Source organism: Hippocampus bargibanti, linkage group LG02 (genome assembly GCF_051943395.1).
Source record: "Hippocampus bargibanti isolate YZ-2025 linkage group LG02, ASM5194339v1, whole genome shotgun sequence".
Classification (NCBI taxonomy): domain Eukaryota; kingdom Metazoa; phylum Chordata; class Actinopteri; order Syngnathiformes; family Syngnathidae; genus Hippocampus; species Hippocampus bargibanti.
Window position 1 is genome coordinate 13,600,139 of NC_142735.1, and position 24,595 is coordinate 13,624,733.

Sequence of the window (24,595 nt, forward strand, 5' to 3'; positions counted from 1 at the left end):
TGAGATGAGGATTAATTTATTTTCAGATCTTTTCAAATTGTATTCGACTCTAAATACAAGACTTTCAGAGCTCAGCACTTTACATTGTTGTCTTATTTTGGGGGGTTTGTTTATTTTTTGCAATCATTCTCTTATTTGTATTTGTTACCTGCAACATGTTCCAAAAAGGCTGGATCAGGGGCTACAAAACACTGAGGAAGTTGAAGAATACTCAAAAACACTTGGTTGGAATATTGCACATGAGAAGAGATTAATTGGAAACAAGTGAGTAGCATTGTTGTGAATAAAAGGGACATACTTGAAAGGCTGAATTGTTTCCACGCAAAGATGAGTTGAGATTCAGCAATTAGTGAACAACTGAATCCGGATTTCAAATTGTTTTGCGAAATCAGATAGGTCATGTCTTCTGAGTTGAAAAGGACCATACAGATTGTTCAGAACCCAGCATCTGTGTTGTAGTATGTTTGTACCTAGAGCATGGGTAATTTGTACATCTGGAGATGAATGGCACTCATCCCGAAATATGAACAGTACGCTATCATCCAGGTCAAGGTGATGTTTTGCTGATTTTAGAAAGACAATCCCAAGACCTGCCAGAAGTCCATACTGTTATCTGAAACTAGGATAGCATAGATCATTTATCGTTGAGCAGCTATTGTATTACATCAAGCAAAAATTGGAAATCATTTCACCTACAGAGCCTTCACAATTAGTGACCTCAGTTCCCAAGATCTGACTGTGTTATTAAAAGTAAAGGTGAGTAACCAAATGGTAAACATTTTCTTTTCAGAGCTTTTTGGAATGTTGTATATGAAATTTTAAATGACTGAATTGAGAAAAGAACAATGTTTTATAATTTTGAACATTATATACAGTACACTGCATTGCACAACATTATATTTTGTATTTATGTATATTTTACACATGTTCCAAATGTTAATCGAATTAGGGTTGGCATTGAAAAACAACTTTGATACGCTTAATAATCTCAAAAGAAAATCTACTTCTATCCAAGTCATAATGGTTTTGTTTTTAATTACCTTTTCCCAATACGTAGTAATTTTGACAGAGTAAAAAAATAAAAGTAGGATACAAAACAAAAGACTGTTTTTATTTTGCTTTGAGGATTAGACATACTATATGGATGAACCCGCCACAGGAATACCAGAACATTATTTTTACCATTTGAGGTAGTATGCCACCAATGGAATGGCTGATGTGCTAGAATTAGAATGGCACAGCCAATCTTTGATCCTCCATAAACCAATAAGTAGCTTGCTAATGGATCAATAGAATGTTAAACAAATACATATACAATGTTCCATTATAGTTTGTCCTTTCATTAAGATTTCTGCACTGTAAATTTTACTGTTCATTAAAACATAATTGAACATTTTAAACACAAGTAGCTAGACTAGCTTACTGATCCCTCTTATTATTGCCGTGAGTCTGTGCTGCTGTGAAAAATGATTTTACTGTCTCTCCTGAGAAAATGTATGTTTTTCAGGGAGTGTCTTTCCCCAGCATGTCGCAAATTAATGAACGTAGGAAAACATTATGGATCACTGTGGCACATTAACACTGCGCAGCAATTTTTTTGCCCTTTCTGGCTGCCAATGGTCAGTTCTCACCTGATTCTCGGGCACAATGCATTAATAGTGGTTAGAAATGGTCTGGTGATACCACTGGGATGACCTAAAAAACAAAACTGATGAGTTGAAGAAAAAGATATCAAGAATTAAGATGCCTTCAATTACAGTGGGTTGTCTCTATGTCATCCTTAATGTAAACTAGTACATTATCTTCATTATGGGCAAATCTTGACCCCTCTTAGGCTACTGGGAGTGTTTGTTGATGTTATGGTCGCAGAACAGGAAATCTGTCAACGTGTCCCTCAGCTAACTTGAAGATAAGTAGATTTAAAATCTGTTCCTAGAGCATTTTTAGCATTGCATTTGTAGATACCAGAGTTAATGAGCACTGGACTCTGTATGACGAGGGTACCATCCTCTGTCATGTGGATCCCTCCTTGAACTATGTAGCGGTTATGTGGAACTAATGTCGTACGGCCAGGTAAAGTCCAAGTGATTTCCGGCTTGGGTACACCTGCAGCAACACAATTTAACTTAACAGATGATCCCCGGTTAACTCTGGTTATGGACGGCAGCACACTGGTGATGCGTGGTGGATAAACCATTACAGTGATAGGGTATGACAATATTGATGTGCCAAAAGAATTGGAGGCTTTGCAGGTGTATGTCCCTTTGTCAAAAGTAGCAATCTGTCTCATCTGCAGGGTTCCATTGGCAAGAAACGTAATTCGACCAATAGTCTGAGGTTTATCCAATGTGAAGCCATTGGGTAGGGTCCATGTGATGGATGCTTGTGGCCAGCCATCAACTGTGCAATGTAAGTTGAGCGTTTGGCCATAGGTGATCTTAAGTCCACCTGCAAAAAAAAAAATATTACAGGACTGCAACAAGATCTGGCCCAAACATGATAAAGTTGAAAAATATACTGTACCTGATGACCCTCTGATCACCGGCTTCCTTCCTGCTTCCAGTGCATAACGCTTCTCTGCTTGACCTGCCACATTCTTCGCGAGACACCTGTAAACTCCCTTATCGCTTTCAACCAGATGAGTGATCCACAAAGTCCCGTTACCATGATGGTGGGTAAAGCGTTGTAGTCTAACACCAGGCATCAGCATTGTCCCATTAGGTAGCAACCATACATACTGCGGGTTTGGTTTTCCACGAGCTGTGCACTGCAGATGCAATTCCCCACCATAATGTTTTAATGATATGAATTCAATATTAGGAACAGTAAAACTTGGTTTTTCTGCTATAGCTGCCACGTCCAAATCGACTAAAAGGGATGCTTCCCCGAGATGGTTTTTGGCCAGACACATGTATCTCCCTTCATCTGTTTTCCTCACTCCTCTCACTTCCAAACTTCCATTTTGATGTACTTGAAAGCGACCACTGAGGTAAGAGGGTTGTAGTGAGTGGCCGTAAGGTGTAATCCACCAAACCCTTGGCTCAGGTTTTCCCTCAACCTTGCAATCTAAAAGCGCTGTTTGATATGAGATGCCAACAACCTTTTGGGCATGTTTCCCTTTGTTGCTGTTGATAGAGGGTTCCCTGGATTCAACCTCAAGAATCACATTTTTAATGTCATCACCAGCAGAATTTCGTGCCACACAGGCATATTTCCCTTCATCAGCTAATGTTACTTTTTTGACCACTAACATACCGTTTTCCGCTATTTGAAATTTGTCCGATGACGTTGGAATCACATCATTTTGTGGTGAGATCCAAAATATTTGTGGTGTAGGTTCACCAGTGGCTTGACAGTTCATCTGGGCTAATTCTCCATATTTCACTGTGATCAGGGATTGAAATTTGAAACTAATTCTTGGGGCATTCGGGCCAACCGTGACACTAACCTTCCTTTCATCTTGACCCAGTTTGTTCTTGGCAAAACAAGTGTAGTCACCCTCATCTTTTTTGTCCATTTGCTGAAGAAGTAATGTTCCATTGCCAAAAATCACATAGCGCTGGTTGTGATAGCCACTATCATCAGACTGAAGGGCATTGTTGATTAGCGTTCCATCAGGTAGACTCCAGGAGACTTCTGGGGCTGGGAGGCCCGTTGCAACACAGTCCACCTAACACAGAAACAACACAAAATGCTTTCGATGTATTTGTTGTTTTCACTAGATGCCACTCAACTGTGTTACTGCGTGCCATTCAACCTGTTCATATACCTGGACTTTTTCTCCAAAGTTGACTCTCGGTTGGGTTGTCCTCACATGTTCGATTCTCGGCGGTGTCATTAAAACATCCACCTGATGCAGAAATATGCAATGAAGGAGAGACTGAAGAGATCCACGTTTTTTTTTTTTTTTTTTTTTTTTTTTTTTTTTTGCACGGTCTACTGCTGCTGCTACATTTGTGATTGTTGAGAAAAAATATAGGATGAATGCTGGTAATTGTCAATAAATATGCTCCTCTTTAAATTCACATGCTCAATCTTTGCCTGGCCTAATCATACCCGAAAGACCTCCATGTCCTCTCCATTCGGTCGTTGAAAGAAGCACAGATAATTTCCACCATCCAGCTCTGCTAACTGAAGAATCCTTAGAGTCCCATTTCGAAACACTTTAATTGGTCTCTCCGGACTGAAGGCAAATCAAAGAGAGAAATTATCCAAATATTAAAATATCTACTTGAGTCTAACAGCAATTAATCGTGTTCAAAATTCAACACTCTTGTATGGAATGATCATGTTTATAATTGAATATTTTTGTCACCTGTGGTGATGCTCCAGGATCGTTTTAGAGGGCAGCTGCCAGATGGTTCCCCTCTTGGATCCACTAGATTCTGGACAGTGTAAATAAACAGCAGAGCCATACATAGCTGAGACTGAGTGCTGGCGAGATGTCAGTGCATGATGATGAGTAGGAGCAAAAGGAAGAGGAGGAGGACGAATATGTGAGGAGGAATCTTCCCGCACTTCAAAACGGACTGTTCTCGTCGCAATTCCCACAGTGTTTGTGGCCGAACACTCATAGCTGTGTGTAGGATAATAGAAAACACAATTTCTGTGTCAAAAAGTGGCAAGACTGTCCTTAACGTGGTCACAATAACATACATCAGTTTATTAAGTTGTAGAATGTATCAAGATGAGCAATGAAAACGATGGACAACTAAATCACTCCTTAATATAGATTATACCTTCCTGCATCAGATGGTGAGACATTCCTGAAATACAGTGTCCCATTGGGAAATACAAAGAGTTTATGTCCCAGAAACTGTGATGGTCTAACATGGATCCCTGATGGCAGTGTCCACTTCAAGGTTGGCAAAGGTTCTCCTTTCAATGAGCAATGGACATATACACTCCTCCCTGGATAGAAATTAATTAATTAGTTGCATTGAGATTGTTTTTACTGCACAAGTTACAAGGAATATAACTTTACAGATATTTGTCTTGTGTCCAATACCTGTTGGAATGATTACGACGTCACTTGCAGGTTCACTGATGCTTGGAGGCAAAGCTGCAACATGGAGATGGTAAGTGACTGTATCCGCACCAGCTGCATTACTTGCAATGCATTTATAGTCTCCTTTACTGGAGAAATTAGTTGAATGTATTTGCAATGTCCCATTCTCATGCAATGACATTTGAGAGATTGGCAAATGAATGTTCCCGATTTCCCGAAAAAATGTTCCATCCGGTAGAATCCAGGAAATTTGAGCTGGGGGTTTTCCAGAAGCAAGGCAGTCAAGTGTCACACTTTTTCCAAAATAGTTTGCTATCTCTGTCGACGTGGGAGGTTGGATTTTGGGGGCCTCAATCTGAACTGCTACAGTAATAACCATGTGATCTGATCCAAACTTATTCTGGGCAGTGCAGAGATATTGGCCTCTGTCCTGTAGCTGGACTGTTTTAATTACAAAAGTTCCATTTTTGAATACTTCAAACCGGGAACCATGCTTTGTGTCGGCTGGGATGGTGGCACCTACAGAGGGGGGAAAAAAAGAAGGGTTGGAACAAGTCAAACACACGTAGAAGTGTCCAATGTTATTTTTTTTTTGTATAAAGTGGCACAAAAGGTTGCATATGTCAATATTTCAAACATTACAAATGGCTTCCAGTTACAGTATGTTAACGGACTTATGATTTTATCATTTAAACATTTTACCTGTGGAAACTTTTGTCCATGAGATGCTTGGTTCGGGATTCCCTGTTGCTGTACAATGAAGAACAACTTCACCCTCTGCCAGGACCGACACACTGGCTTTGTTCACTGAAGTGATGCGAGATTTGGCCCCACCGACGCCAACTCCTAACAGCAGCATTTGAAATTAAAAATACCTTTATACAAAGGGTATCTTTTAGAATAAACTTTAGAAACTTTCGATGCGTACCTTGAATGTGCCACTGACCCCCGTGTTGTAATCTGGAGGTGGTAGGATGGAGTAAGTGTGGGGACAGATTCAAACCAGATAAGGAGGACACTGTTGTTTTGGCTAGGTTCATAGGTTGTTCGGGATATGGCGTTGTCGGTACTGGTGTTCTAAGGGGGGAAGGTCTGGTAAGAGGTATGGGACTCAGTTGAATGGGGTTTGGAGGATTGTTGTATATAATACGAGGTTGAGGTGTCACTATTTTTCCTAGCTGAGATAGACGATCGATATATGCCTAAAAATAACATAGAAAAACAAACAATTAGCCCCAACTCATTTTTACCTGGAATGTATGCTTCATCAAAATCACCACTAGCGAAAGAAAGAAAAAAACACAAAGAATATGCCACAGTCCATCCTTGTATTCATTTTTGCAGCAATCCTATAATCACATTTAACTGGAATGGCATTTAGGTTGAAAAGACCTCGAATAAAAGCCTCATCAATAACATGAAAAAAATGCAATGGTGTCTTTTGGATTCATTCATTCAGTCTGACTGTGCATGTTCATGAGTTTCTGCTTCATTGAAGATGATAGCGTGACAGGACATGTAATCATGCATGTGAATTACTGTATGTATGGGACTACAGTAGCATATTTAAAGAATTGACGAACCAACCTGTCTATATCGGTTCCTCAGCTTTGATAATAACAGTTGATCTCTGACTTGAATCCTGGCATCAAAATGATTATTTTGATATGGAGAATTAACCATTGTTGGCTTGATAATATTGTTTGTGGGTTTTGCTGTTTTAGCTGTGATCTCAGGACCGTTGGTGCCGCCTGGGCTTTGATCCCTTTCGTGGAGCCAACGCTTGGTTTCTTGTGTGGGTACAATATGTAGCACAGCACCTGGAAGAGTGGGCAAATAGATATACCATTTATCCAACACAATATGGTTGTGCCTGTTGAGATGTCCTGAGTTCCATGAAGCTATGACTCTATTATCTATTCCAAACGTACTATGTACCTTGCATGGGAGGCAAAAATGATTGTTGCCTTTGCCGAGTTCGATGAATAGGGTACTCATGGCGGTTTGAAGGCCAGTAAGAAGTTGGGGGAATGTGGGGAGCCGGTGGTGGAAAATTGACCTGTGATTTTTCTGAATTTCTGTTTTGATGCAGTTGTGGCACGTGAGCAGAGTTTTTTTGCGCTTTTCTTTGATTGTGTTGGTGTAGCCAGGGGTGCAAAGGGATGGCAGCAACATAAGGATTTTCAGGATTTGCTTCTGCTCTATTGATCTCCTTGTTTTTGGTGTGGATGTTCTCCTCCTTTATCTTTTCTCTGAAGGTCACTTGGGAAGGAGTGTTGGGTTTTGGTGTTTTGGATGTTGAAACTATATTATGCTCCATACCGTAACTCTGTGTGACCAAACCATGCTTAGATGATTTTGTCACCATCTCAAGCTGTGTGTTCATTGTTTGGGTTTCTTCTCGAATGATTGTTATTAACCTTCTTTGTGTCTCAACGTTTTCTTTTATAATCTCCACATTCGTCCCTGCTGTTATTTTTTTATTAGTACTCTGTTGCTCTGTTTCCACCACAGCCATTTCCGTGTGATGAGAGTTGACTTCTGTCTTTGGAGGAGTAGTTGATTTTGGAGGAGGTAAAATATGTGTTTCTGGCAATATCTCTAATTTGGCTCCGATGTTTTTGACTGATTGAAAAGCTGTATGCCTTTCAAGATCCTGAACTGGACGATGACTTTTGGTGTTGGATTCTTTAAATCCTACTTTCTCTGTCTGATAACCGGCGGTGACGATAGTTTGTTCAGGTGATTTCCAACTAGAGGTTGTGATGGTGGTAGTAATAATTGTGGCTGTTGGGGCAAAAGAAGATTTCAGCATGTTTGAGGAATTACGAAACAATTTGTGGTCAGTATGAATTCTTCTCATGAATGGTTTTCTGCGTCTAAAAGGTGGCCTTCTTCGGTTTGAGTGACCAGGAACAAATTTCTTGTGTCCTGCACCAAATTGCCGATTTTCCTCATTTTCAATTTGGTTTCTGACAATTGAAATTGCTTCATTGTTTTTTTCTGTCATCCCACTAACATAGTTAAGGTTTGACTCTGTACTTGTGACGGATGGAGTCTGTGAAGTTTTTGGTTGTGTTTCCTTTGTTGTTAACTCCATACTAAATTCCGAAACAGTAGCAATGGCATCAATGTTGGCAGTTGTGTAGGAAGAAACTGTGGTTAAACTGGTTGGCACAATCATTGCGGGAGAATATGGCAATGTTACCTCTGAGGCCCGTGCAATGGGTAGTTTAGCGTTGGCTTTAGCCAAAACCCCCGCCCAATAATTTGGATCCAAAGCCTTCACCACAATGGTAGGTTTTCGTTTATAATCGTTCTTTGGGTTTTTGCTTGAAAACAAACCATTCTTTTGCTCAATTCCTACTGCAGGAACCTGTTTTGACAAACGGCGAAGAGTTTCTTGGTAATCTCCCGCTGAACCCTCTTCAACGTCAGTGTTTAAGATTTTCTCCTCTGTTTCTGTCCGTACTTCAGAGACCATTTCCTCTGTCACATCCACCATGTGAGACAACATGTCGACTCCATAGAGATTTGAGGCCAAACAACTGTATTCTCCCGAATCTTCTTCCATTAATTTCTTCACCACCAATGTCCCGTTTTCCATGACTGCTGCCTTTCTTGTGTGTTGTGTCGGAAAAAGTACTTTGTTTGTTGGCATGTACCAGACAGTTTGACTGGGATTTGTTGATGTCACCTCACATGGGAGAGAGATTGAACTACCCTTCCCAACTACAATTTTTTTGCCATTGAAGGCAGAAGGGGTTGGTGATCGTTCTTTAACAGTAAGCCTCAAAGACATCAAATCAACCCCTGCTTTGGTTCTGATCATACAATGATAGAGACCAGAGTCAGAGTGTGACGTATTCATGATCACAAGATCCCCATTTTCATCAATTTTACATTTTTCAGTTTCACCCTCCACAAAGGACAAATCTGGGAGCAACCACTCCACTTTTACATCCTGTTCTGAAGTGACAACACTACATTTTAAGTGAACATTTGTTCCTTTAAGAACCGTATTGACCCGCTGTGCAGTATCACGGTTAATCATTGCCCAAGAGGAAGAAAGCTCATCGGTATCCTGCTGCCCTCTGCGGCTGTGGATTATTTTGGAAATGACGGTTGTCAAATCCAAAACCAATTTTTTGGTTGTTGTTTGTTGTCTATTTAGCTTTAAAGAGACTCGTTGTTGAAGCAGCCATGTTGGTTCTGCCACCAAATACCCTTTTAAGTCTGTGAAATAAGGAGAACTTTCATTGGCAATTTGGGCATATTGAAACGTAGTTCTGCTGGTGTTAGTTCTTTCCTGACCTCTTTCAAGGATAGCAGGACTTTCGTAGTAATATGCGACAAGTTGCCACAGATTTTGTAATTTTTCCCGATCAATCTCACACTCCAGGGTGGTTGCTAATGAGACATTGGCAGAAAGCCTTTGAAATGACCGTGGATTTACTGTCCAGTTTATATGAGAACCGTCTCCAGGGTGGCGCACATCACAGTCCACATGAGCACTATTTCCAGAGCTATCTGAGAGAAAAAAGCTTAAATGGCCTAAGGGCTTTTCAAAGTCCCTGGTATATGGTAGGTCAGGTTCTGTGTCAGATTCAGCCCACACAGGGTTGTCCCTCAGTTTGAGGGAGGAGCGAAGCGCTGGTTTTTCACAGGTAAACTGATCTTCACTTAATCCAAGAAATATTGTCCCGTTCAATGGTTGAGGAGAGAAACACTGAGGGCAAACTTCTGTGGTGCTCGTCTCACGATCCTTTTTACACTTTATTACACCTGCACACAAAAATAGAAGAAGTATTTACTTTTTCAAGTAAATACTGTAGTTTAATGTATACATTGATGATAGGAAGGAAGAATGCAAGGATAGTCAGCTGTCAGATACATACAAAAATGACAGAATTCCCAAGAGACGTATTAAATATGATGTACATCTTATTTGGTACAGTTTGTAAATGTTGAGAAACCAAAAAGGTTGGTCAACATGGTTATCTCCAACTTTCTTGCTATTCACTATGTAGTTCTTACTCCAGAATATATTATGCCATAAATTTGAAATCAGCATACTGTAGTTCTGTTTAACAGAGCAGCACAGAGGGATCATAGATAAAGAAGAAAAGAAAATGATGAAGAAAATTATGTTAATTTTAATTCCAGAGTAGTCTTAATATCAAAGGATCTTATGAACACTTTAGCAAATTATTTTGTTTCTTTTTAAATATTTCTTATGAGCCTTTAAAGGTGTCTGGGTTGACGTGTCTGCTTATAATGCACATTACTTTGTCAGCAAGTGGTTTCACTCAACATACACAATTCCGATTACTCTTCACATGACTTCGAATGTTACGTTTTTTTTTAAATTTAGAATATGTTTTACTTATTATGATCCATCCATCCCTGGCACACAAACTCCAAATTGGGCATCACACTCTGCTGTGTGAAGGTAGAAACAGTGACAGGTTGGGAAATTTCAGCACAATGATATTCATGGTTATGTTTTTATACAATACCTTCATGTGTAGAGCTCCACCGTACCAGCCAGTGGAGTTGACAATCACAGGTCCACGGGTTACCATGAAGACTGAGAATTTCCAATCTGGGAGATGTGTTCAGGACAGTCGCAGGGAGATTTTCCAACATATTATCTGAAAGGTGGAGGTGCCTGAGGAAAGAAAACAGTCACATTAAGAATCCAGGTACTGTTCAGCGGTAAGGTCGGTGCTGTTGGACAGTCTGCGGCTGGATGGATGCATGGCTTGAGGAGCCCGCGTTGAAAAGAAAGGAGCATTGATGCATATGTGGAACTCTCAGGAATTTAAGGATTTATGTGGGACAGTAGATGTGAGACGATCTCTTTTCGTCAATGGATGCTACTGCTTCGTGTTTGCTTTCAACATTTAGCTTGTAGCAGACGTGCACATTTCACCCTATCCACTGGTGGAAAAGACGCTTTGATCCGCTCCTCTTTCGTCTAGAACCGCTTCATACAACAAAGATTGTGCACAAAGCGCTTAAGATTGAATGACTGTCTGTGTCTTTTCTGTTGTGTCACATTATTTGTTATTCTGTTTTTGTTGTTGTTTTGACTCCAAGATGGCGCCTTGAGAGTGGTTGCCTTTACAGCAGGTCCTATATTTTGTTTTTGTACTTCTTCCTTTCTTTTCCTCTTACTTTCATCACTTTGCTGCTGTGAAATGTAATTTTCTCCACTGACTAATAAAGGATAATCCAATCCCAAAAGCCATGGAAATGTAAAGGGGTCAAGCCAGAACAGGTAGTGCAAAAAAAGCAAGCCTGATGAACTATATTCGGTACATGTTTGCTTGTTCCATATTTTTGTGTCTAAAAAAATTGGTGAAGCTTCTAAAATTCATTTTGTAGTCTGACATGAACTGCCCGTATTACCGTGTGTGTGTGTGTGTGTGTGTGTGTGTGTGCGTGCGTGCGTGCGTGTGTGTGTGTGTGTGTGTGTGTGTGTGTGTGTGTGTGTGTGTGTGTGTGTGTGTGTGTGTGTGTGTGTGTGTGTGCGTCCGTGTGTGTCTTTTTACTTACTTGAGTCCAGAGGTCCAAAAGTTTCCTAATAGTGACACTGTAATGAAGGTATGAGGATGAATCTCTTTGAGAAGATTCCCCTCCAGGTGTAATAGTTTGAGGGAAGTCAAACCCGAAAAAGAATATGGCTCAATAAAGCTGAGGAGGTTGTGGTCTAGATGCAGGCGAATCAGACCCATCATACCATCGAACTGTCCATGTTTCACTGTTGTTATCTTGTTATAACTCAATTTCAATATCTGACAAAAAAAAATAGAATTCATGTTACTAAAACTGCCTCACAGAGGCAAGTTCACAATATTGCAATCAAACCAAAACTAATTTTGCTTTAATTGAATTCACACGGTGTAATTGAAGGATGAACTTCAACCCCATGCATTTAAATATCAATATATGTTCTACTAGTAAGGTTAGTAAACTCCTTTTGTTGTATTCAATTTTTCTGTTGTAAAGAATTTTAGGTGCTGTGCTTTTGGCATGAATTGTGTTATACAGTATAAATAAAGTGTAAAACAAATAACCAAACAAAAAAAAAGTATAGGTGGAACCCATAATTTTAGTGTTGACTGTCATGGTTGTGTTTGTTTCATAAATAATCTAATCTAGTAGATAATGTAATCTCTTTACCATGTATACAAAAATACAATATTTTGTTTGGTTGCAGCTTTTTTATGCATGTTTATCCACAGATATACATCTACATATAGTACCTGAAGCGATCGCAGGCTGTAAAATGCCCCTTGGTGGATTGTGTTTATGTCGTTACCATGCATCAAGAGCATTTCTAGTCGCCGTAGTGACCTAAATTCTAATGCCTTCACCTCAGTCAAGCTGTTATATCTGGAAGCAAAAAGAGCAAAAACACATTTACCTAGTAGCAGGACAGGTCCGTCTGTCCGCTCTCTCTTTTCTGATCTGGATGTGCAGTCTTAGGTTTGAGGCCACTTTTGAGCAATATCTGACATCTTTTGGTGAACATTGTTATTCCACCTTAAAACTGCTCAGGTTGCAGTAATCATTTTTATTTTCAAAGATTGATTGACATGTAGGACTACTCTATTTACCCAAAAATCTGTCATTTCTACTCGCTCACTATTATGAAATTATCATGACTTAATTAGGAGCAGTTTTTAGTTACTACTGGTCACACAAATGAATGTAAAATGTATTTATCATGAGGCAAACATGGTGTTTTGGTTATTTTTAGAACATTTATTTAAATAAAATACTTTAAATCTGAAGTTGACAATGCATTCTTATTCATATTTAACATAAAATACAACACAAATCATTCTCTTCCAAACATGAAAAACAATAAATTAAATTAAAAGTGTACTGTCATAAAATAAAAATACATTTGTTCTCAACATCTGAACAGATTAATTCACCAAAATACACTGCTCTAAAAAATTAGAGGAACACTTCGAAAACACACCAGCTCTAAATGGGGGGACAATGATCTTGAATATCTTTACTGATAATGAGCAGGTGATGTACTAGTAACAAAATGATGCTACATAATTTGGTAGAAATTAATATGATCACCCTATAGAGGGGGGAAATCAAAGATGTCAAATGATGTGAAATTTTCTGTGCATCATTCCAGACAGTTGAATAGGGAAGAACAGACAGGTACTTGAACTATAGCGGTATACGCAATGCCGACCGAAAAATAAGTGGGTATACGCTGTATGCCGGCGTATACCCTCGACTACACCTCTGCCCACTGGCTATCACTTGATTACCCTTGCCATTGATGTGCACTATCCAAATACAGGGACTGAAAACCATTCCCATCTTCGTCGGGGATTTTAGATTGTGCTGTTTCATTCTAACAAAGGTATCATAGTGTAAGTAAGCAGGAGCATGTGTGAATACAATTTTGGCACATAATGCTACTGGCAGTTAGAACACAGAGCGCAATTGAAAAACTTTACAAGCACATTACAAACAACATCTTTCCAAGAGCCATTCTCATGCCAGATACAACACATACCAGCAAACACCTGAATCAAATACAGTATGTTATTCATACCCTTGTGCAAAAAAATAAATACATGAAAATGAGGGACTTTCTATTAACGGTGAGACAGCAAGGCCTTCCAAAATTCTGTTTCAGGGCTACAAATGCACTAAGTACGGACAGTTAACATTGACTTACTGAGCCAACTCTCCTTTGACTCGATGAAATATGCAGTTCATAAATTCTACTTTTATTTGTATTTTTTTTTACAATATGACATTTCTTTTTAATATCTAGGGGTGAATTTTTAAAATATTTTTAAAGATCTATAGTGAAAACCTAATCCTGGCAATTGTTAGTGTATTGCTCGATTATTGTTGCTGAGTAACCAACAAGTAAAACAACAGAAAGTGATGGAAAACTTCAGGATTTACAAAAGTACATACGGCTTCATCCGTAAAACTCAGTGGCAATAAACTAAGGGCTTGCGTTGTTTCTTCTGCAATAAGCTCTCTAAATTTTCATTGATGTACAGTCAAGGGTTCAACCGAATATCTTTGCGCCAAACCCAAATAATAGTCGTATACAGCAAAAATAAATAGGTTGTCCTCTCTGTTCACATCACACATTGGAAGAGCAGCACAAATCTTCGGTTACTGCGACTACCAATGACTTCGATGTTCCATTTGTACATAAACAGAGGCATTATTTCTGTTTAGAAATACTAAATACATTGTTATTTTTGAATTCAAATCTTCAGTATCACGGAAATTAAAAGAACCAAGCAAAACAACTCTGGCGTTTTCCAGGCAAACAATCTTCTCATATGATACACTTCAAAGCACTTATAAGCAATCAAAGTGTCAAGCGAAGATATACATACTATAGTTGTTAAATTGTGATTTTTTTTTTCTTAGTGTTTGTCGGTTTGAAATAAGTAGGAATTTTGTGTTGCCAAAGGACCCTTTGCAAATTAGGGCATCCAAAAGATAGGCTGCCAAATGAAAAACAAAGCAATGTAGTTTATTCAATACATTTTATGAATGAAGATTGTAAAGAGCAATACATTGGGGAAACTAAACAAATTCTCAAAAAAAGACTATATCTACATCACAGGGATAATACTAGTGGGCCTCAATCTGCAGTACATATGCACCTAAATTTGACGACAATGAAGTTAAAATCTTAGCAAAAGAAAATAGGTGGTATGAAAAGGGAGTCAAAGAAGCTATTTTCATAAAACAGCAAAACCCTTCACTAAATCGCCATGGTGGTGTGAGGTTTAATTTGGATCTTGCTTACAACACACTCCCGAGATCGTTGCCACACAGGCTTACTTATGCTGATGAGGTGATACCAGGGCAAATGGGGCAATCAGGCCAGTCGTAGACCATAATCAGTAGGACAATGGAAGCAATCAGTGTAGTCTCAGGAAATGGTCCTCTGCTACCCCCAACCTTAGAGCAGAGACGTCTGTGTAAGCTCTCAGTCGTACAGGAGTGGTCCATCGATGAGAAGGTTTCTTCAGCCGTCATCTGTACAAATTTGAAGGTTTCGGACGTTTCGCCTCCTATCCAAGAGGCTTCGTCAGAGAACTAAAGTCTGACTGGTCGTATCGGCCATATTTATATATCCCTAATGTCCAGCCATGGCGGCGCCGGACACAGCTATGATAGGTCCCTACTCTCAGGTTGGGGGGAGCAGAGGACCACTCCCTGTGGCCCCACTGATTGTTCCTACATTCCTGACTAAGGACTGGCCCATTTCCCCCACTTCCACCGGTATCACCTCATCAGCATTACGAATGTTGCCTAACCTGTTTTGCCTAAGCAGGCTATTGTATGAATGATCCAAATTGAACCTCACCCCACCAGACCGGTTTAAAGAAGGATTTTGTTGTTTTATAAGAATCGCTTCTTTTACCCCCCTTTCAAACCATCTATGTTCTTTCGCTAAGATTTTAATCTCATTGTCGTCAAATGAGTGGTTGCTAGCTTTTAGGTGCAAATGTACTGCCGATTGAGGCCCACTTGTATTATCCCTGCGATGTTGATAGTCTTTTTTTGACAATTTGTTGAGTCTCCCCAATGTACTGCTCTTTACAATTTTCATTCTTACAATGTATGGAATAAACTACATTACATTACATTTGGTAGCCTATCTTTTGGATGCACTAATTTTTGCCTGAACGTGTTTATCGGTTTGAAATAAGTAGGAATTTTGTGTTGCCAAAGGACTCCTTGTAATTTTTCAAAAACTCCTGCAATGTAAGGTACTGCTCGTCCTCTCCTTTTTGTATCTTGAGAATTATTGGTTTCAATCCCTATTCTTTCTTTCTGACATTTATTGAATGACCACTGAGGGTACCCACAGTTAGTGAGTGCTCGCCTGATATGATTTGACTCCATTTCTCTACCTTCAATGCTAGTTGGTATTAGTTTAGCCCTATGCTGGAGGGTTCTGATAATTCCTAGTTTGTGTTGTAGAGGATGGTTCGAATCGAAAATTGGTCAGTGTGTGTAACCTTCCTAAAGACTTCTGTTTTTAGCGCTCTGTCCTCTTTTATAATTACTTTACAATCCAAGAAGGCTAGTTGGTTCTCTTTAATGTCCTCACGAGTAAATTTTATGTTGATGTCTACAGAGTTGAGGTGATCTGTGAAGGATTGAATTTCTTGTTTTTTAATTATGACAAAAGTATCGTCCACATATCTAAACCAGTGTCTAGGTTTTGTCCCCGTGAAGGTGTGAGGGCCATTTTCTCCATCTCTTCCATGTACAGATTAGCCACTATGGGTGAAACTGGTGAGCCCATAGCACAACCATGAATTTGTTTATAAAATTTCTCCCGAAATTGAAAATACGTAGTATTAAGGCAGATTTCCAATAATTTGCAGATGTGATCCGCTTTAAGTTTGGTTCTTTCATGCAGAGAAACGTCCGCCAGTAGTCTCGTCCTCACCACTGACTGAGACTGCTGCTGGGGTTGGGACAGATGTAAAGAGAGAAGTCACATCGAGTTTCCTCAGGTTCCAATATGACAAACCCTGTGGTGTTCGTGATATTCTGTGTTACCAACCAACGGAGCTAAGATAGTTTTTAAATATTTGGCTACATTGTATGTAGAGGATCGAGTCAATGCTACAAACAATGGGTCTGAGGGGGAACCCATCTTTATGTATTTTTGGTATATATATATATATATATATATATATATATATTTTTTTTTTTTGGGGACTTTTGGACTTTTGGACCACGGTTTCTTCAGCCATCATCTGTACTTCTTTGAAGGTGTCGGACGTTTCACTTCTTATCCAAGAGGCTTCGTTAGCGAACTAAAATTTGTTGATATCTCTGCCTCTCTCTCTCTCTCTCTCTATATATATATATATATATATATATATATATATATATATAGAGAGAGAGAGAGAGAGAGAGAGAGAGAGAGAGAGAGAGAGAGAGAGAGAGAGAGAGAGAGAGAGAGAGATATCAACAAATTTTAGTTTGCTAACGAAGCCTCTTGGATAAGAAGTGAAACGTCTGTCACCTTCAAAGAAGTACAGATGATGGCTGAAGAAACCGTGGTCGATGGACCACTCCTGTACGACTGTGAGCTTCACACACGTAAAGCTGGAACAACAGCAGTTTGTTGGTCAAGTTTAAAGTCACTGTCCAGTTTAAGACCCAAGTTTTAGACTGTTGACTTCAGATAAGGATCCAAGGGGGCCAAGTGTACAGGAGGACATGTATTGTAAATGGGTCACTCGGACCAAACAATATCACTTGAATCTGAAGAGTGTAATATGTAGAATATGACTCTTGCAACTTGTTACCGGTCACACTGAATAACTTTTTTTGGTGTGCGTGGTGGTCTCATATATTATTTGGGTTATGGCTGCTCTCCGTACGATCCTCCTCAGTGTTATTCATTCAAATAATAAATATTAAGAGTGGTGTTTATTTATTGGTCTTCCATTTCCATTTCATATCATATAGGGAAAACAAAAAAACGTCCCGAAATGTAAATAAAAGCCACTGGATAAGCCTCATGTACGTATACCAAAGTCACGTCTTTCAACAACAGTTAAGTGGGTGGTCTGGTATTGTTAAAGGCCGTTATGTCAGTTCCCTGAAGGTCTGGTCCACCTCCAAATATCTGGTCCGCTGATGTGCTCTGTTTATTCCTGTAGGATCGTACGCTGCACCACATAAACACACACCCAGCACAAATGAATAACATACAATTACCATGAAGCATTTCCTTACAGTGAGGAAGTCATCCACTAGTAAGTAATTCAATTCAACCTGGGGGAACCGTCAGCATTGCTTCCATGAAACATAGGGCCAACAGTATTGCATGGCGTTGTTGTAAGTGTCTTATTTCCTTTTTGCACAACATGTCTGCTGCAATGGAAGGAAGTATGTGTTTTGATGATGAGTTATCCATCAGAAGAATGACTTTTGCATGCCTCCCTGGATTCAATCTGAAAGTGTACATATGTACAAAATCTGTAAATACCGCATGAAAAATGGCGAGTGACACATTTCAAACTATGTGCATGTAAAAATGCATGATATTTTCCCTTGTTAAGTCACTGAACTTGGAAACCGGCATGTACCCCCCTCTACGTCTTCAGATCAATCCATGTATGTTCCTCAGAATGAAGATGAATGAGAAAAGATGGGCATGCTACCCTATTTTGTCAGTCCGTGCTTCATCGATGACCTGTGCATCCTTCCGTTCTTATCTCTCCGTCCTTATTCAAATAATCGTCCCTGGTCCCTATCCGTCCTTGTCCTTATCAAATAACCTCCATCCTATTTAACCTCAAATTGACTGGACTGGGTCTGGGCCTGCCTGCCCACTGGGCCTTTGAAACAAGCTTTAAGGCAGCTGCATTACATCCAATATTCTGCTGTTCGAGGCCTGTCTTTACAACTGCCCTGCTTCATGGCCTAGTGTCAAAGTACGGGACATCTCTGACATGTCGTATGGCACCTTATGATTCTGAAATCTTCAGGGAGTGATCTCCTGCTGGTTTCCAGAATCTTCATCTTTTAAACTCAGTGCCTCATTCTGTCTCATCACCAGTACGTTCCATCACGATGTTGACTTTGCTGACTTTCCCATTCCCTAACCTAAACGTTAGCTTTTCATTTAACACTTATTTTGTTTTCGGAAGACTTTGTCACCTTAAGTCTTGGCATAACAATGTGCCGTCAAAATAGAGCAAACTCTGAACGTCCGCTGTACCTGAGTCTGAGAGAATTGGCCACACGTCAGTACTCAATGATCAGGAGAGGTTATCAGATGAAGGGTAATCCCCCTCAAATTCAGCCCACGTTGCACCAGCTGTCGCCATCTTCTGTTGCCGCTGCTAAGTAGCTTCTGACACTGGGCTGAACTCAAAGCAACCCTGAGGAATGTTGCATTTCGACTGCGGACAGTTAGAGTGTACAGTGAGTAAGCGCATTGCGGAGACAGAGTGTGAGGAGGGGACTGTCTGAACTTGATCATGGATAATCTTACACTTTACTCCACTGATCAAAAAATATTTAAGTTTTTGTATTTGTGCTTTTGTTTCAGTTCCATATCTTATAAAGTCGATCCTTGTTGGGCAACTTCACTTTTGAATATTTCCACGCAACGCAAAAACAACTTAAAGTTAGTGCAGTTGAGGGCAATGTTTGGGGTAGAGTCACACATCACACTACATCCATAACATGACAATTTTTGAAGTCCCTTTCTAAAATGACTGTCTTTTAATTTATTTTTATTTATTTTTAATCAAATAATGTAGGCTTGTTGTTGTTTTTGACTTTGGTTGTTTGTTATGGTAATTGTTTTTATTGTTCAGTTAACCTACTTCTGTGTAAGCTCTCAGTTAACCTACTCTTAGCCAGACACAGCTCCTTGTCTTCACATTAAAACAATTCCCTAACTCAAATCTGGTTCTTGTCGGCGACCATGCAGAAAGTGCCGCTAAAAAAAACGTGTCCAAACCCAGACTTATAAATATCAACTTTTTGTATTCCACAAAACGACAAGGTCTTCCATGAAGCATTTGAGAGTGTGAATTGCCACAAAAGACTTTTTCCCATCTCAGGAGCCTCCTGTGCACATTATTTCTGTAAACAAGTGTGTAACATTTCCTGCAGCCTTTCAAATACACCACTTAAATCATATCTGGAGACGACACTGTTATAAGTGACTGTGTTATTTATCTACTGTGTGAGACCACTGTGCTGAAACCTTCATCCACTCTGCAAAGACCCACATGGAAGTGATTAGGTTTTCCCACTTCAGCGTAAGTTTACAACCGCATGCTAGTGCTAAACCTTGAGCTCCTGGCTTTCAAACAGAAGTTGTCATATTAAATACACAGAGAGCTGCCGAGCCTCCTGATTATTGCTTTGACGTAAAAGAAAAAAAATACATGCCATGAGTTTAATGAGAATATATGAACAGCCATGTATAATGGTCATACATGTTGAGACAAGATTATAGAATATTTGAAATATTAGACAGAACAAAAACAGGTCTACATCAAATAACCGGATCGTTAACAGACTGGCGGTTTTGTTGACATAACCCACAACATATTATTTCCGACAGCATTTTAAGGTTTGCCCCTGTCACGATCTGGTTGGTGACCAACGGGTGGCGCTGTCAGCCCCGCCTGCACCTGCACAGGTGCTGGTCCTCCCGATCAGTGGCAGACTGCCACGTTCAGGTTGGCGGCCAACAGATAGCGCTGTCGGCCCTGCCCACAGCCGCACAGGTGTGGGTCGTTCCAATCAGTGGCAGTTAAAAGGATTCCCAGCGCGACCATTCGGTGTCGGGTCATTGTAGTGTGTATGCGTTTGCCGCACCGTGTCAGGTTCGTTTCATCTTGTTTTTTTTTTTATACTTAGTATTTTTCTGTTCAGATGATTTTGATGTTTTAGATTTTGTTCCTGCTGACTTTATTTTAAAACAATTTGTCAAACACAACCTGCTGCTCCCTCCTTCCTGCTTTTTTGGGATCCACAACCACCATCACCACCTTGCGAACAGTGACAGCCCCAACTTCAGTAACACTGTTTAGATTTTCCAGTGCAATTTTAAAATCTGAAAAAAAAACGTACCCCAGGTTGATTCTCTCTGTGTCCTTAGGTAAAGTTTTTGGTACAGCCGTGAGATGTCTGAATGTACAGTGAACATCTTTGACACTTGGACAGCTACAACTCCGTGGACAGGAGGGTTGAGCTTGAGCAAGTGAGATCTGTAATAGGAGAGAAATGAAAGCCCAGACGGTCCAATAAGTACAGATGGGTGTGAAAGAACAAGAGCAGACTTGAGTTTGGCAACTTAAAAGGAGATTCAAAAAGTTTAGTGGCTGACCGTTGATATTAATTCATGCAAATTGAACCTGCCTGATAACAGATCAATGTCATTAAGATATTTACCATTAGCCATAGTTGTGATGAGAGGAGAAGAGGAGCAAACACTGCTGCCAACCCGCAAAAGATCTTTATGCACCACCTCAGCCCCATAACTAAATCACTGAAGAAGCTGACACCATGAATACATCTGCAGAAAGTGAGGAAAGATGTACAAATTAGCACCGGAATTAACAGTTGGTACATTCATGTACAATACAGCATTCAAACATTTATTTCAAAGTCGTTATATGGCGGCCGGATGTGAGAGAGCGTACAGTTCACCAAGCACCGTGCCTCACTCTCACATTCAGTTGTAATAAACCCTAATCCCTAATAGCCTGGAGGGGGAAAACAGTCCACAAAATTGAGGAGTGAATGAATTTTAATTGAATGTAATCATTAAGCGATGAAAGGTTGAATTTAGCTCCAACAACAATAATGCTGCATCACATTTGGTATTCACTGGGTGTGTTTACTATACATTATAAAAGCAATTTCAGCGAAATTGCCCTGTACTACAAGTGAATGGGATGGCGAGGGTTCATCCACAAAATTCCATCAACAATCCGATCAACCCACAATTTCAATGACATTGCAACGCTGTGTAGCATGTGAAACAAAACAAAATACAGTGACACGCAAATTATTTTGAAAAAGGTCTGTGACCCGTGATTTACTGTCCAGTACTTGTCCACAATCTATGTTTTAATATGCCTAATGTACAAACGGAAACACATTGGACAAGGTGTATCTATGGAGTCTCTGCCCTCACCTCGAATATATCTCAGATGTGATCGTCTCCTTTTAATGGTATCGTAACTTGAACCCTTTCAAGCACCTTATAACCAGATCGCACGATAAGCTGTCCACCTTAGTAGCCGCTATCCCCGAAAGAGTTAAATGCAATAAAAATCCAACTCCTCTCCGCTAAAAGTGATCTGGAATTGTCTTTCAAGCTACAGTTTTACAAGGTCTTCCTCACTAATGACTTCTCCAGTCCTGGAGACAGTGGGAGAGGACGGAAGAAACAGAAGACAGTAAAAACAGAGTGCGTAGCAGGATACCTTTGGCCAGAGTTTGGAGAGGACAAAATACGATCAGAAAAGAGGGTCACCTTAAAGTAAAAGATGAAAGGATAAGCAAAAACAAGAATTGGAAAATACTGGCATGTTCCCAATCTTGTTCAGCGCACCCATACCACCCAAGCCCAGCCCGGTGCTTCATGGTAACTGTTAACTCCCGATTCATATTTTGATTCCTATGGCCACACAGTGTGCAGCTGACTTTAGAGACTGAGCTGAAAAGGCTCACTTGTCGATCACTTTCATGCATCCTGGTGGCTGAGGGTGACCTTGAGGAACCTCAGAATGAGATTCAAGAGTTGGGAAACTCTCACTTGAGAATCTTGGTCCTCATTCACATATGTCATGAATGCAATTGCGGATGGCATCTCATGAAGTATTTCTCATTTCTTATATATTAACGTGTTGAAGACGCTATTTGACTGATGCCTGAGGAATTAAGGTGAGGTCGGCATGCTGTGGTTTCAAGCATGACATTTCTGGTATACATTAACAACAGTGTATGTTGAAACGATCTCCGAAGTACTCATCAACCTCCATAGGCAGAAACATCTTCAGGTCATTAAAAATCCAAATACTTATTTTCAAAAAGAAAAAAATATATAAAACAGCCACATTCCAGGGCTTTAAACCTTTACACGATTGACATTCATTCCAACTAGTGATGATTTTCAACAACAAAATATCTGTTCTATAACATAGTAAACAAAAACAATAAATAACCTAAAAAGTCAACAATCTATCGTGAGACCTCACCTCACGTTGGCATTCTAGTATTTCAGTTACCGGATCTCCTGCGATGAAACAAATTCAATGTCACCAGACTTTATTGAGTGTGGCTCACACCAGAGAATATTTTGGCCAAAGGACTGCTGGTACCTTAAAGTGGTGCCAAGGATGACATCTTTTTGGTAAAACAATTACACCAAGGCTGTCAAAGTCATTTTTTGCCGCAGGCCACATTGTAATTATGGTTTCCTCTCGAGGGCCGTTATGAATTTGGGAAAACCATTAGAATGTTTAATCCTGTCCACATATTACATAAATAGCGCACAACAAATTAATGAATAGTTTTGAAGTACAAAATAATAACTGTTATTGTGGTTGACAATTTAAAATTTTGTTTCGGATTTTTGCAAGCATCATTGAATTTCACAAGTTTGATTTGCTTTCGTGGGCCGAATAAATTGATGTGGCGGGCCAGATTTGGCTCCCGAGCCTTGACTTTGACACCTTTGCATTACACTCACAACCAACCAACACACCTTTTTTCCATTCAAGAAAGGAAAAAGAAAGCTTTGGTGGTACGTTCCAATTCAGGTTAATCTATTCATAAAAAACCACAATATATTTGAACAATATCAGAGGTAAACAAACAACTTCCACAAAATGCAAAAAAATAGACTCAGGTAAATCAGGTTCAATGAAAAGTATCTGTAATAGCTGTAGGCATGTTCATGCACTCACCTGTAAATTCCAAAACAAACAACCGGCATAAGAAATAAAGACTCGCAAAACAGTCGTGGAGCTTTTAGATTAAAATAAAGCAGTGTGTGTTAGTCCGATGCTGACTTGTCTAAGAAAAACAACAGAACATAAGAAGGGATGGAGCTCTCTGCATGTTTGGATTAATTCGAGCCTCTGTCGGTCCTTAAGGCATCTGGATTTCAGATTAGTTTCTTTCCTCCTTTCTGCTCTTGTTTGGTGTGTTGAGGCAGGAATGCTGCACCACTTCTCCATCTCCTCCTACGCCAACGCTCCTTTCCTTCACCTCCCCAAAACTCCCCTTCCTCTCTCCAAAGTCGTCTGCTAGAAACATTAAAGTATTATTATTTTTCTTTCTTACTCTTTCAAGCTTGTTGTTTGCCAACTATTGCAATCTCGGGCATTGTTTCTCATGAAAACATTTTTCCTTGTTTCCAAAAGGGATTCCAACAGAGCGAGATCGTTTGTGTGGGTTGCACTCTGTGGTCAAAAGAAAGGCACTGTCGGGGAACTTGCTGTTGCACCTCTACTTAATTAGTATTCACGAACATTAGCGAAAAACAAGACGTTTTTGTCACTTATTTGCAAACAGTCCAGTCAAGAAACCAAACAAGAAAGCACAAGACTTGCAAAATAGCTTACAAGCTACAACTTCAAATACAGTTCTTCTGCAATACCGATAGACATACTTTCATTCATCATCTGATCCGCTTATGGTGACAACGCAGAATCATTTATGAATACAGTCATACCTTGAGATAATTGTAACCTAGTTGACAAGTTTTTAGACATAGTGGGAAATGTGCAAACAGTGGCTAATAAACTGTATCTGCTGAGGAGTGGTAACGTTTTCTGGTTTGGTGTATGTCTGTATACCCAGTGCCATTTATAAACAGTGTGAAAAGTCGATACGGCTTCCTAGGCTGGGGCCCGAAATCGAACTCATGACCTCTGCACTGTGAGGCAGATGTGCTAACCAGATGAGGCAGACGTGCTAACCTTGCCGCCCATACGGTCAGTATTCATTGAGAAACTTCTAGAACTGGTCAGTAGTCACAGTATATTAATGAAC

The 24,595-nt window shown here is 39.9% G+C and overlaps 1 protein-coding gene across 1 annotated transcript; it reads right to left on the reverse strand.

The window, feature by feature from the left end:
- LOC148901612 (matrix-remodeling-associated protein 5) lies at nt 1-23,582 on the reverse strand. The gene is made up of 17 exons (XM_088989487.1): nt 23,506-23,582; nt 20,981-21,104; nt 20,660-20,796; nt 12,280-12,409; nt 11,570-11,808; nt 10,528-10,679; nt 6,947-9,793; nt 6,596-6,828; nt 5,937-6,210; nt 5,711-5,854; nt 5,009-5,527; nt 4,740-4,911; nt 4,316-4,576; nt 4,057-4,183; nt 3,770-3,850; nt 2,524-3,670; nt 1-2,448 (listed from the first exon to the last, which is right to left on the reverse strand). Exons 1-17 carry the CDS (start codon nt 23,532-23,534, stop codon nt 1,895-1,897), a joined length of 7,170 nt encoding a protein of 2,389 aa, XP_088845613.1. The 5' UTR covers nt 23,535-23,582; the 3' UTR covers nt 1-1,894.
- Between the last annotated feature and the right edge of the window lie 1,013 nt (nt 23,583-24,595).